At 43.5% G+C, this 12,417-nt stretch overlaps 1 protein-coding gene across 3 annotated transcripts in view; it reads right to left on the minus strand.

Annotated features, from left to right (window-relative positions):
* The window catches only part of CEP85L (centrosomal protein 85L), a 159,344-nt gene that overhangs the window by 96,774 nt on the left and 50,153 nt on the right, over positions 1 to 12,417 (minus strand). For 2 of the 3 annotated variants that reach the window (XM_074862364.1, XM_074862363.1), the window contains exon 2: positions 11,837 to 11,998. The exons of the other annotated variant lie outside the window; for it this stretch is intronic. In XM_074862364.1, the coding sequence (XP_074718465.1) occupies positions 11,837 to 11,998 (162 nt within the window). The remainder of the gene's footprint in view (positions 1 to 11,836; positions 11,999 to 12,417) is intronic. 3 annotated transcript variants of the gene reach the window in all.

The raw sequence follows: 12,417 nt of genomic DNA on the forward strand, positions 1-12,417 counted from the left end.
TCTCTGGGCAACCTGTTCCAGTGTCTCACCACCCTCACAGGAAAGAATTTCTTCTTTATATCTAATCTAAATCTACTCTCTGTCACTTTAAAACCATTGCCCCCATCCTACCACTACACTCCCTGATCAAGGGCACCCCCCCCCCCCCCCCCCTCCCCTTCCCTGTGGGCCCCCTTTAAGTATTGGAAGGCCACTTAAGGTCTCCCTGGAGCCTTCTCTTCTCCAGGCTGAACAGCCCCAACTCTCTCAGCCTGTCCTCATAAGGGAGGTGCTCCAGCCCCCTGATCATCTTCGTGGCCTCCTCCGGACCTGCTCGAGCAGGTCCATGTCCTTCTTACACTGGGGGCCCCAGAGCTAGACACAGAACTAAAGGTGGGTTCTCACAAGAGCAGAGTAGAGGGGGAGAATCCCCTCCCTCAACCTGCCGGCCACACTTCTCTTGATGCAGCCCAGGATACAGTTGGCTTTCTGGGCTGCGAGCGCACATTGCTGGCTCTTAGTCAGTTTTCCATCCAATAATACCCCCAAGTCCTTCTCCCCAGGGCTGCTCTCAATCCACTCATCGCCCAGCCTGTATCTGTGCTTGGGATTGCCTCGACTCATCTGCAGGACCCTGCACTTGGCCTTGTTGAACTTCATGAGGTTTGCACAGGCCCACCTCTCCAGCCTGTCCAGGTCCCTCTGGATGGCATCTCCCTTCCCTCCAGCGTGTTGACCGCACCACACAGCTTGGTGTCATTGGCAAGCTTGCTGAGGGTGCACTCAATCCACTGTCCATGTCACCAACAAAGATGTTAAACAGCGCCTGTCCCAACACTGACCCCTGAGAAACGCCACTCGTCACCACTCTTCACTTGGACATTGAGCCATTGACCACAACTCTTGGAGTGCGACCATCCAGCCCATTCCTTACCCACTGAGGGGTCCATCCATCAAATTCATGTCTCTCCAATTTAGAGACAAGGATATCATGTGGGGCAGTGTCAAATGCTTCGCACAAGTCCAGGCAGATGACATCAGTTGCTCTTCCCTTATTCACCAACTCTGTAACCCCGTCATAGAAGGCCACCGGATTTGTCAGGCATGATTTGCCCTTTGTGAAGCCCTGTTGGCTGTCACCAATCACCTCCTTATTTTCCATGTGCCCTAGCATAATTTCCAGGAGGATCTGCTCCAGGATCTTGCCAGGAACAGAGGTGAGACTGACTGGTCTGTAGTTCTTCCTTTTTTCCCTTTTTAAAAACGGGAGTTATGCTTCCCCTTTTTCAGGCAGCAGGAGCTTCACCGGACTGTCACAGCTTCTCAAATATGATGGATAGTGGGTGAGCCACTTCATCTGCCAGTTCCCTCAGGACCTGTGGATGCATCTCATCAGGTCCCATGGACTTGTGCCACCTTCAGGTTCCTTAGATGGTCTCGAAGCTGATCATCTTCTACAGTGGATGGTTCTTCATTCTCTCAGTTCCTGCCTTTGCCTTCTGTGACTTGGGCAGTGTGACTGGAGCACTTGCCAGTGAGGACTGAAGCAAAAATGTCATTAAGTACCTCAGCCTTCTCCATATCCCGGGTAACCAGGTCTCCCGTCTTCTTTCAGAGAGGGCCCACATTTCCCCTAGTCTTTATTTTATCACCAACGTACCTATAGAAGCTTTTCTTGTTGCCTTTGACATCCCTGGTCAGATTTAATTCTATCAGGGCTTTGGCCTTCTTAACCTGATCCCAGGCTGCTCAGACAATTTCTCTGTATTCCTCCCAGGCTACCTGTCCTTGCTTCCACCCTCTGTAGGCTTCCTTTTTGTGTTTGAATTGCTTTGTGTTTGAATTAAATTGCTGCGTATTTCTCATACAGACACTTAATTCCCCTAACCTGAAGAAAGTCATTGATGAAGGAAGCGAGATGGAATAACTATGCTTCATGTAAGAGTGGTCTCTGAACATTGTTCTTTCTCACTGCTGCCTTTTGTACTGCCAAAACTGATGTAATTTACCACACAAGTGAGGCCCTGCAAAAGGTTCTCTTTAACAGAGAGCTTTTACATTGCAACTTCAAAGTTTTTTTACAATAATTCCTTATCATCAGTGCACTGAAATCACAGCTAAAATAAAGAATGACATTAAACACACTAACTGGACTTTACACTAAAAAAAAAAAAGTTTTATCTGTGCATACATTACAGTAGAAACAGGTCTGTCGAACAAAGACTAGAAGCAAAGCATCAGCCCTCCAGAAATAGGTAGTGTTGTAAAACTTAAAAACCAGGGATTTACAAACCTTTCTACTGGGGATGCAACCAGTCTTCTCTGTCAAGTCCCAAGCTAGAACTCCAGTCAGCAGCAACAGGTCATTTCTGTCTCAGCAGGAAGCTACAAGCAACTCACTGCCTACATTCCAAATCACTACAGATTAAGTGCACTACTTCGTCTATAGTGGAAAGGATTAAAAAGGGGTCCTGTGATTCTTTCAGATAAGGCTGCAAATGCTAATTGAATATGTACATCAAATATTGAATAGTTACAGAATACGTTTCCAGCATTCATACAAAGGTAGTTTAAGGCTCAAAACGTTCCTCTCTTGCTATTCTCTGAAACTGATCTCACTCCTGTTTCTTTCATGAGATCCTGAGTTACAGAGCTGATGAATGCATGTAACCGTAGCAAGGAAAAGTGGTAAGTCCTCCATGAAATCTCTCAGCAAAGATGTATGATGCTTGACATGCCCAGGTCTCATGATACTAACCTAAATATAGACAAGATCACTGTGTGATGCTCCTTGTTTTCCCACCAGCAAGCCAGATATTCACCGCACTTGAAAAATACAGATTACAGGACACATTAAAAACAACTCCCCAAGACTTCGCCTTAGCATGATGTGAATGATACGGAATAAGGGGCAGAGATTCTAATGGGTTTGGCTGGGACAAAGTTAATTTTCTTCATGGCAGCTCCTATGGCGCTGTGTTCTACACTGGTGACCAAAACCAGTGTTGATAACACACCAGTGTCTTAGCTATTGCTGAACAGTCCTTTCTCAGCATCACAGTCTCTGCTACCCTAATTTAGAAGAAATTTCACGATCGCTTGCCCTTGTTCTTGTGGGAGACTTCCCAGACATCTGCTGGAAATACAGCACAGCAGAGCGAGACCAGTCTCGGAGATTCCTGGAACGTGTGGGAGACAACTTCCTGACGCAACTGGTGAGAGAACCAACCAGAGAAGGTGCCCTGCTGGATCTCCTCTTTGTGAACAGAGAAGGACTGGTGGATGATGTGGAGGTCGGAGGCCGACTAGGGCACAGCAATCATGGAATAATGGAGTTCTCTATTCTTAGAGAGGCCAGGAGAGGGCTAAGCAGAACTGACATCCTGGACTTCAAATGGGCTGACTTTGTCTTGTTTAGGCACCTGCTTGACAGAATCCCTTGGGAGACGATCCTGAAGGGTATAGGGGTCCGGGAATGCTGGGCACTCTTTAAGAAGGAAGTGTTAATGGCTCAGGAACAGGCAGTCCCCAGGTGCTGTAAGAGAAGCCGGCGACAGAGAAGACCCCCCTCCGGCTGAACAGGGAGCTTTGGTTGCAACTCAGGGAGAAAAGGAAAGTTTACAGACTTTGGAAGAAGGGACTAGCCACTCACAGTGATTACAAAGAGGCTGTGAGGCTATGCAGGGCAGAAATCAGGAGGTCTAAAGCCCAGCTGGAAATTACCCTGGCATCAGCAATCAAGGACAACAAGAAATGTTTCTATGTCAACAGCAAAAGAAAGACCAGGGAGAGCCTCCATCCCCTGCTGGACACAGGAGTAAACATGGTAACAAGTGATGAGGAGAAGGCTGAGGTGCTTAATGCCTTCTTTGCCTCAGTCTTTAATAACAAGACTAGTTGTATTGAGGGAATCCAGCCTCCTCAGCCAGAAGACAGAGACTGGGAGAACGACCCCCCCGCAATCCAGGAGACAGTGACCTACTGCATCACATAACACACACAAGTCTATGGGACCAGATGGGATACACCCGAGGGTGCTGAAGGAGCTGGCTGGGGTGCTCGCCAAACTGCTTTCCATCATTTACCAGCAGTCCTGGCTGACCGGGGAGGTCCCGACAGATTGGAAACTGGCCAATGTGACGTCTATCTATAAGAAGGGTCAGAAGGATGATCCAGGAAATTACAGGCCTGTCAGCTTGACGTCGGTGCCAGGGAAGCTGATGGAGCAGCTCATCCAGAGTACCATCACACAGCACATGTGGGACAACCTGATGCTCAGGCCCAGTCAGCATGGGTTTATGAAAGGCAGGTCCTGCTTGACAAACCTGATTACCTTCTAGGACATGGTGACCTACTTATTGGATGAGGGAAAGGCTGTGGATGTAGTTTATCTCGACTTCAGCAAGGCCTTTGACACCGTTTCCCACAGCATTCTCCTGGCGAATCTGGCTGCTCATGGCTTGGATGATCGCACGCTTTGCTGGGTAAAAAACTGGCTGGATGGCCGGGCCCAAAGAGTTGTGGTGAATGGAGTTAAATCCAGTTGGCAGCCGGTCACGAGCGGTGTCCCCCAGGGCTCGGTTTTGGGGCCACTCCTGTTTAACATCTTTATTGATGATCTGGACGAGGGGATCGAGTGCACCCTCAGTAAGTTTGCAGATGACACCAAGTTGGGTGGGAGTGTTGATCTGCTCGAGGGTAGGGAGGCTCTGCAGAGAGATCTGGACAGGCTGGAGTGATGGGCTAAGGCCAAATGTATGAGCTTCAATAAGGCCAATTGCCGGGTGCTGCACTTGGGCCACAACAACCCCCAGCAGCGCTACAGGCTTGGGGAGGAGTGGCTGGAGAGCTGCCAGTCAGAGAGGGACCTGGGGGCGTTGATTGACAGCCAGCTAAACATGAGCCAGCAGTGTGCCCAGGTGGCCAAGAAGGCCAATGGCATCCTGGCTTGTATCAGAAATAGCGTGGCCAGCAGGGACAGGGAAGTGATCTTGCCCCTGTACTCGGCACTGGTGAGGCTGCACCTTGATTCCTGCGTTCAGTTTTGGGCCCCTCACTACAAAAAGGACATTGAATTACTCGAGCGTGCCTAGAGAAGGGCAATGAAGCTGGTGAAGGGTCTGGAGCACATGTCGTATGAGAAGCGGCTGAGGGAACTGGGGTTGTTTAGTCTGGAGAAGAGGAGGCTGAGGGGAGACCTCACCTCTACAATTACCTGAAAAGAGGCTGCAGAGAGATGGGAATGAGTCTTTTTAACAACGTAACAAGTAATAAGACAAGAGGGAATGGCCTCAAGTTGTGCCAGGGAAGGTTTAGACTGGATAGTAGGAAGTATTTCTTTACAGAACGGGTTGTTAGGTGTTGGAATGGGCTGCCCAGGGAGGTGGTGGAGTCCCCATCCCTGGAGGTGTTTAAGAGTCGGGTCGACATAGCACTGAGGGATATGGTGTAGTTGGAAACTGCCAAGGCTAGGTTAAAGGTTGGACTAGATGATCTTCAAGGTCCTTTTCAACCTTGATGATTCTATGATTCTACCCAGCGAGGGGGTGCAGAAGAGGTTGGGAAAGGACACAGCTGGGACAGCTGACCTGAAATACCGAAGAGATTCCATACTGTGTAATGTCATGCTCAGCAATAAAACGGGGCGGGGGGGGGGGGGGGGGGGGGGGCGGCAGTTTTTTTCCAAAGTATTTGTTGCTCAGAGGCGGGCTAGGCATAGGTCTGCTGGTGGTGCTTTTACATCACTTGATTTTTGGTTGGTTGTTTTTTTATTTCCCTTAAACTGTCTTTATCTCCACCCAAAAGTTTGGGGTTTTTTCCTTGCTTTTGCTCTTTTGATCCTCTCTCTCTCCCATCCCACTGGAAGGGGGGGGGGGGGGGGGGGGGGCGCTTACCTGCCAGTGTGGGACAACCCCCCCTCCCCCCCCAAATCTTAAACGCATTCATTCTGATATCATTCAGTGACATAGCTTCCAAAATATGTACAATAGGAATAACTTTTTGCACAGTATCAAAGTGAATGCTGCCAAATCCTAAGTAAGCACAATTTATTTGCAAGGAGTTATTTCCGATTAGAACAAACAGAAGTCATTTTTCTAAAAGCCAAGTACTGATGTTAGCTGAAGGCAAAATCCACCAAGTTCACTGGGCAGAACACTCCCACTAGCTGGAGAAAAAGCCTGCTAGTATTTTTTATGTAAAGCAAACTGAGCATGTGCATACTGTAAGTTTGTTTCTATGGAGAAACTATCACAAAAGGCAAAGTATGAAGTTAAAGCAGCATCTATTTCTCTCTGCAGAACATTCACATGTGGAACTAGTGAGTGCCTTTAGATTAGTTCAAGCCAACTTCCAATTCAGAGTATACAGGTTCACACAGGGAGCACGCTACTGTCATTTGAAGCAACTTCTTCATGTCTTATTTTAGTGGAAATTTATTAGCGTCATTTTTTCCTATCCATTAAATCCTGAAAATAGAGTACTAGAATTCTGAAATAACCCATGTTTAAGTTTTGTTCAGATCCTACCAAAAAAACCTAGAAAATAAACAACCAATCTCTGAGCATTAATATTTATATTCCCCTCAGATATATAGACACTTAATTCTACCAAGAGATGACAGTACATCTTATACAAAAAACAGAGCCTAATACAGGCTTAAGTGAAGTGTGCATTTCTGATTGTCAGGATAGATAATATCCAAGTAACACAATAAGGCTGACTCAGAGGGCAGGACACTGCTTCACAACGTGAGACTTGGCAAGCAGGGAGGAAGGAAAAACCAAGGAAAAATGCCTCAAACCTAATTATTTTCTATCCTCCAAATAATCAAGCTACTTTGCCAAACTTATGCCAATACTTGCCAGGATCCAAAGGCACAGAGATTAACCACAACTTGATCAAGTTCAGGGACTTCTCTGAAAATCCATCATCTTCCAAAAACTTACAGAGCACAGTAGACAATGAGCACAAAGTACACTACCAGCTCTCAAGATCTAGAATCTTCATGCCATTGCACCTTCCTGACATCAAAACTGATAGCGCAAACTACTATTTGACCTGTACATATTCTCAACCCCATTATCCTTAGCAGCGTGCTAAACTAAAGAACCCCCCCCGCAAGATACTCAGACTTTTGTCTCCTGAAATTCAATTCTGCTTTTCACTATTTTCAATAGCTGTATTTATTAACTTTTCTTCTTTTTGCTGAAGGAAAAAAAGAAGAGTGTTAGAATACCATGCTCAGGACCTTCTGGAAGAGGAGTGCTTGAAATAGCAAAATCAAGTATCTTTAGAGCTGGATCATGTTCCCAGGCGTATCAAGAAATGCTACAATTAAATTGAACTAATTAGATTTTTTTAATCCATTAAAGTTAACATATTCAGTTCAAAATGAGAGACGAGAGACTCCTCTGGGTCTCATAACGTTAAAACGAGTTCCTATTCTATCAGTTAAGCATTCCAGAGAAGTTGTATCTACACAAAATGCAGTGACAATTATCAAGCATGCTGCATGTAGTCCACGATACACCCTGAACCATCACTTGTGAAACTCCTCTCCCAAAGTCAACCTCTATATACAGCTATGGAACAGCGTTTTAAATCGTGAACAGATGACGCTTATTCAGATTTCTATATGAAAAGAGACACAATTACCCATCCATCTTAAATCAACACTTCTACCAGGGGGCGGGGGGAGGGAAGTTTAAAAAGTTTTTTTTAAAAAGTTACGAGCAGAATGCAACTCCCCAGTATAAAAGTAGTAATTCATTCTCTGCATCTGATCTCTCTTTTCCAGGAAAACAACACACTATAAATTTTCATGCCTACTAGTTTGCAACCAGAAATGATAAATCAAGAATCATATTTAATAGTAAGGAAGAAAGATCTGCTTTATAAGGAACTTTCCACTGCACAGCAAGCTTATCTGATGGAAGAAAATGTTTTAGCCTGCAAGAGTCACGTGGGCCCTGTATCTTGTCACATCGGTATCTAGTTCTTACCCCTCATGTCCAAAAGGCAGAACTCAGAACGTGCACAGGGGAAAAAACCCTGCTGGGGTTTGTAGCCCATTTAATTTCTGATAAGACCCTCATTCTCTAATTAGGTAACCCAAATAAAAACAGTCTCAAAAATGCTTAAAATATAGACTTCATGTTTCTTATGTAAAGCGTACTGAAAGAATGGTTATACAGAGATCAATGGATGACTGGCACAGGTGTCACAATGATTATTAAGAACTGGACGTATAATGGAGAATAGGAAACACGGTGCCTCATGAATGCGTTGCATATTTCCATACAAGTATCTCAATGCCTTTTTCCTAATAGATACTGTAAATTGTAAGAGAAGCACCTTAATCTAGACCACACGTTTAATGTAGACAGTGAGTCTGAGAAGTCATAATTTAGAAGTTTACCACAATCTGCTTCCATTTGAAAGACTTCTGAGTTGCACAAAGATAAAAGACACAAGATCCTGTAACTGAAAGTTTTCAGAACTTTATACCTGCATTTTTTCATTATAAGAGAGGGTTTTTTCTGCCACCCACCTCCCCTTAATCTTCTTTCCTCTTTTAGCTTCAGTTCTGAAATAGTAACAACGACCTTTTGGTCAAACTCTGAAGTTTAAGAGACAACCTAAATCTAAAGACCTAAACATAGCATAGCTGTTAGGTGCTGAGAGCTATCTTTTGTCCCTATAAGCATAAGCCACAAATGTTATACCTGCCAATTTCAGAGTTGCCAGTGAGAAGGAAAACTCACTGAAGAACAAGACCATTCAGATAGTCTTTGCTGATAGTTGATCAGCTGTCAGCCACCAACTAAAACCTTTTCTTCCACACAACTCATCCTGAACACAATCTCCTACTCTACCAGAAATGCAGAAACTTTTCAACAGTTTCACAGGGCTCTACATTTCACTTCCACCATATTTCTTAACAGACAATATGAGATTTTTCTGAAGACTTAGACGCAAATCAATGCCCGAGAGTAAACTATTCAGGCAGACTTGTACAGAACAAGTTGAAAACAGCAATAAAGGAGTTGACTTACAAGTAGAGTTAAGTTTAAAAAGAAAAAAGAACCTGGAAAAGACCATATCAAAATCTTTTCCTCCTCCTCCATACAGAATACAATAATTACTTTTATCTCACTCAAAACCTGATCTGAATCCAGAACCACTTACTGACAGGAAACCCACAAACCAAACAACCATGTTAACTGTAGTTTACACAGAGATAAAATGCCTTTTTATCCTTAAATTAAGAGCACTCTGAATTAAAAATTTTAGATCTATTCTACCCAAACTAACATCTCCACATTTATGGTTTCTAAATTTCTCTCCTCAGATTCCCCCAGTGCACATCAACATTGCTCAACTTCAACAGTGAAACTCCACTAATTTTTCACTTCCCAATTTTCCTACCTTTGCACAACATAATATACAAACAACCAACTGAATACATTTTAATATGAAAGACTTCTCTTCCTCTTATCTTTGTCAAAACCCATTTCACCTCTAAACCATATAGGTTTGAGCCAAACACAAGAGCTACTTGGCACTATTCTTTAAACCTCACACTTTCAAAAAGAATGAGTGCTCCTGAAATGAAGTACGAGTAAAAAGATGAATTTGAAGGAACATTTAAGATGAAACGGAAATCAGTAAACACAGATTTTAAATGCATCTGAGCTCCATTATCTGCACCAGCATATTTACTAGTAACCACACATCTGTACAACTGAATTCACCTGCAACTTCCAGAATTAAAGCAGATGTTAATGTTAATTCTGTGGCAAGGCCACGTTTCATTCTCTGAGCATTGTTAAAAATTGTAATGATCTGCTGACTTGTGAAAAAAATTTTCCTCTGAAAAATCCCCAAGGGCTTCTTCCAAGCACCACATTGAGAGCAGATGGCCAGCATCAAGTCTGCAATTACCAGTCTGGCCTGGCAGTTCCACAGATCACAATGATACTCTTTTCTTTGCATGGATGTGGGGAGGGGGCAGCTTGACAGATGCAGACAACGAGGTATCATAAGCAACAGCACTTTCCACTAAAAACATACATTCAATTTCCAAACCTGTCATATGCTCTTTCCATTAACTTTCATTTTACATTTAGGTTCCCCCCCTTTTTTCTGTAAGGTTTTCTTTTCAGCTACTGCAAGTTTTTCAAACAAGGTGGCAGGAAATCAATAACATTAAGTATACATTGTCAAGCATTGCCAAAGGTGCAAACTTCATGAACTATCTATTGGTGCAACTTTCCCCCGCTTTATTTTACTTTGAGAAACCCCAAAAGCAGCTCGTAGCAAAGATCTACTAAAAGCAGGCAAACGGACAGAGTTATTAGTTAACTGGTAACATGCCTAACAAACTTGTGATTGTATCAGTGTGCCATCCCTCTTCCCTGCCCCCAAGAACAGTTGTTCTGTTCTCCTCTTTAGCCAGGAGAACATCTGATGAGGAGGTGCTGTTTCATTTCCTCTCCTTCCTCCCTCCCCTCAAATGGGGAAGCCCTCAAATGGGGGGAGGGGAGAGCATGTTTTTAATTCAAATGCTGCATCTTAAAATACTACTGTGCAATACCTGGGTGAGTCTGATTGTAAATCTGTATATATACACACCATGAGAGCGCTTTATTCCCCTTACATCTCTTAAAAAAGAAAAAGCAAGGAAAAAGCAGTAAGGCTTCTGCCTTAATAACCATTACTATTCCAGGTTTACACCCAAGAATTTGAGTATTTGAGCAAAACCTTTATTTTGCTAAAGCTAATAAAGGTTTAGAAATGAAAGTAACCAGAAAGCAAGCTATGGGGACTCTCGTATGGAGTTCCTTTCCAACTGACAGATGCAACAGGAAGAGGGTGGAAAGGATTTCCTTGTGTGCAAAGAGGCCTGACAGACTTAACTCTGAGGCATTCAGACTGCTCCTCAGGAATGCTCAAGGCCCCCTATAGACTTCTGGCTCTTACACTGATTCAGCATTCCTTACTTCACTTCTACTACTTCTTCCTCATTTCACCTACCCTTTTTCAAAAATCTACCAAGCATAGAAAGGCGCTAGAGAAAAGTATATCACGGTCCTGCTCTTGTACCTTAGTCTTGAAAAATCTTACTGGGAAATAAGGCTGTGCAAGAAGAAAACCTCAAGCCTTATTACTGCCTAGTCTCACTCCCATTCAGGCTTAATTCCAGTGACACATTCCATAGGGAGGGTGCCAGTGTTACGGAGATGCTGCTACCTTAGAGTCTGAACCCCTCCCTGATCAGATCAACTTTGAGAAATCATGATGTAGTCCAAACTAAGTTTTAAAAATCTTTAGATACTGTTGATGCTCCTTAAAGATCTTTGACTATGTGTCAAATGCCATGCAATAAATTGTAAACTTGTTTCCCACAGAAGAAAGAAGTGAGAAGATAATACACCCCATATTCCTCCCAATGAGTAAGGTTTCTTTGCTGACACACACAATAAATACCAGAAAGCATTGTCCTCTCATCAACTCCCTCAAACGTTTCTCTGCTTTTATCACTTGTTTATCAAGTGCTGTAGTAGGGGATATTACTTCCCTGTATAAGTCTGACACTTCTTGTAACTGCAATTATCAAAAGATCTAACACAAGTACCAAGCTTTGTGGCAGGGATGCAAGTTAACGCACACAACTCATGCAGAAGTAAATTCATTAAACCTCACCAAAACAATTACTTGGTCCAGACAGCAAAACAAAGAACTGCATGCACTCAACAGCTTTGGAAAAGTACTGTTATTCTGGGAAACATATCTTTAAAACATTTTGGATTGTTTCTCTCTTAGAAACATCCAAAACTTAACAGTGTTAACTCACCTTCCACACTATCAGAACAGGAGGTACCAATCCCAGTGTCCCCGCTGTCGGAAGCTATACTGTGTCTTCTGACAGGATTGCTTTGACTGCTTGATGAAATGGTTGTGGACTGCCACAGGGATTCAGTACCAGGTAACCATGCCACTGAGGAATAATCTGAGCCTATAAAGAAGGAAGCCAGAAGTCTGTCATTACAGATACAGTACAGAAGTCAACAACAAAATACCGGTCAAGATGAAAACTGAAGCCTATGTTTCACAGTTCAGGTTTGAGCCAGACTCTGTGCCAATGTTTTGGGTTTTTTCTGTTTTTTACTAAAATCCTTTTGCTAGGTGGAAGCTTTCCAAAAACTTCCAGTACATACATTTTTATTATTTAAAAACATGACCCTTAAGCTGTTCTGGCACTAACTTTAACAAGACATTTATTATACAACTCCTATCCTAGAAGTGATTTTCAACTCAGAGCAGAATTTTGCATTGCAAGCATTTAAATAGAATCAGAAAGATGAACGAATTTTATGACAGAAACCAGTTAAAGATTTGGCCAGTGAAATACAGTCATTTCCAACTGTGTGTAAA

This window comes from Strix uralensis, chromosome 3 (genome assembly GCF_047716275.1).
Source record: "Strix uralensis isolate ZFMK-TIS-50842 chromosome 3, bStrUra1, whole genome shotgun sequence".
NCBI lineage: Eukaryota > Metazoa > Chordata > Aves > Strigiformes > Strigidae > Strix > Strix uralensis.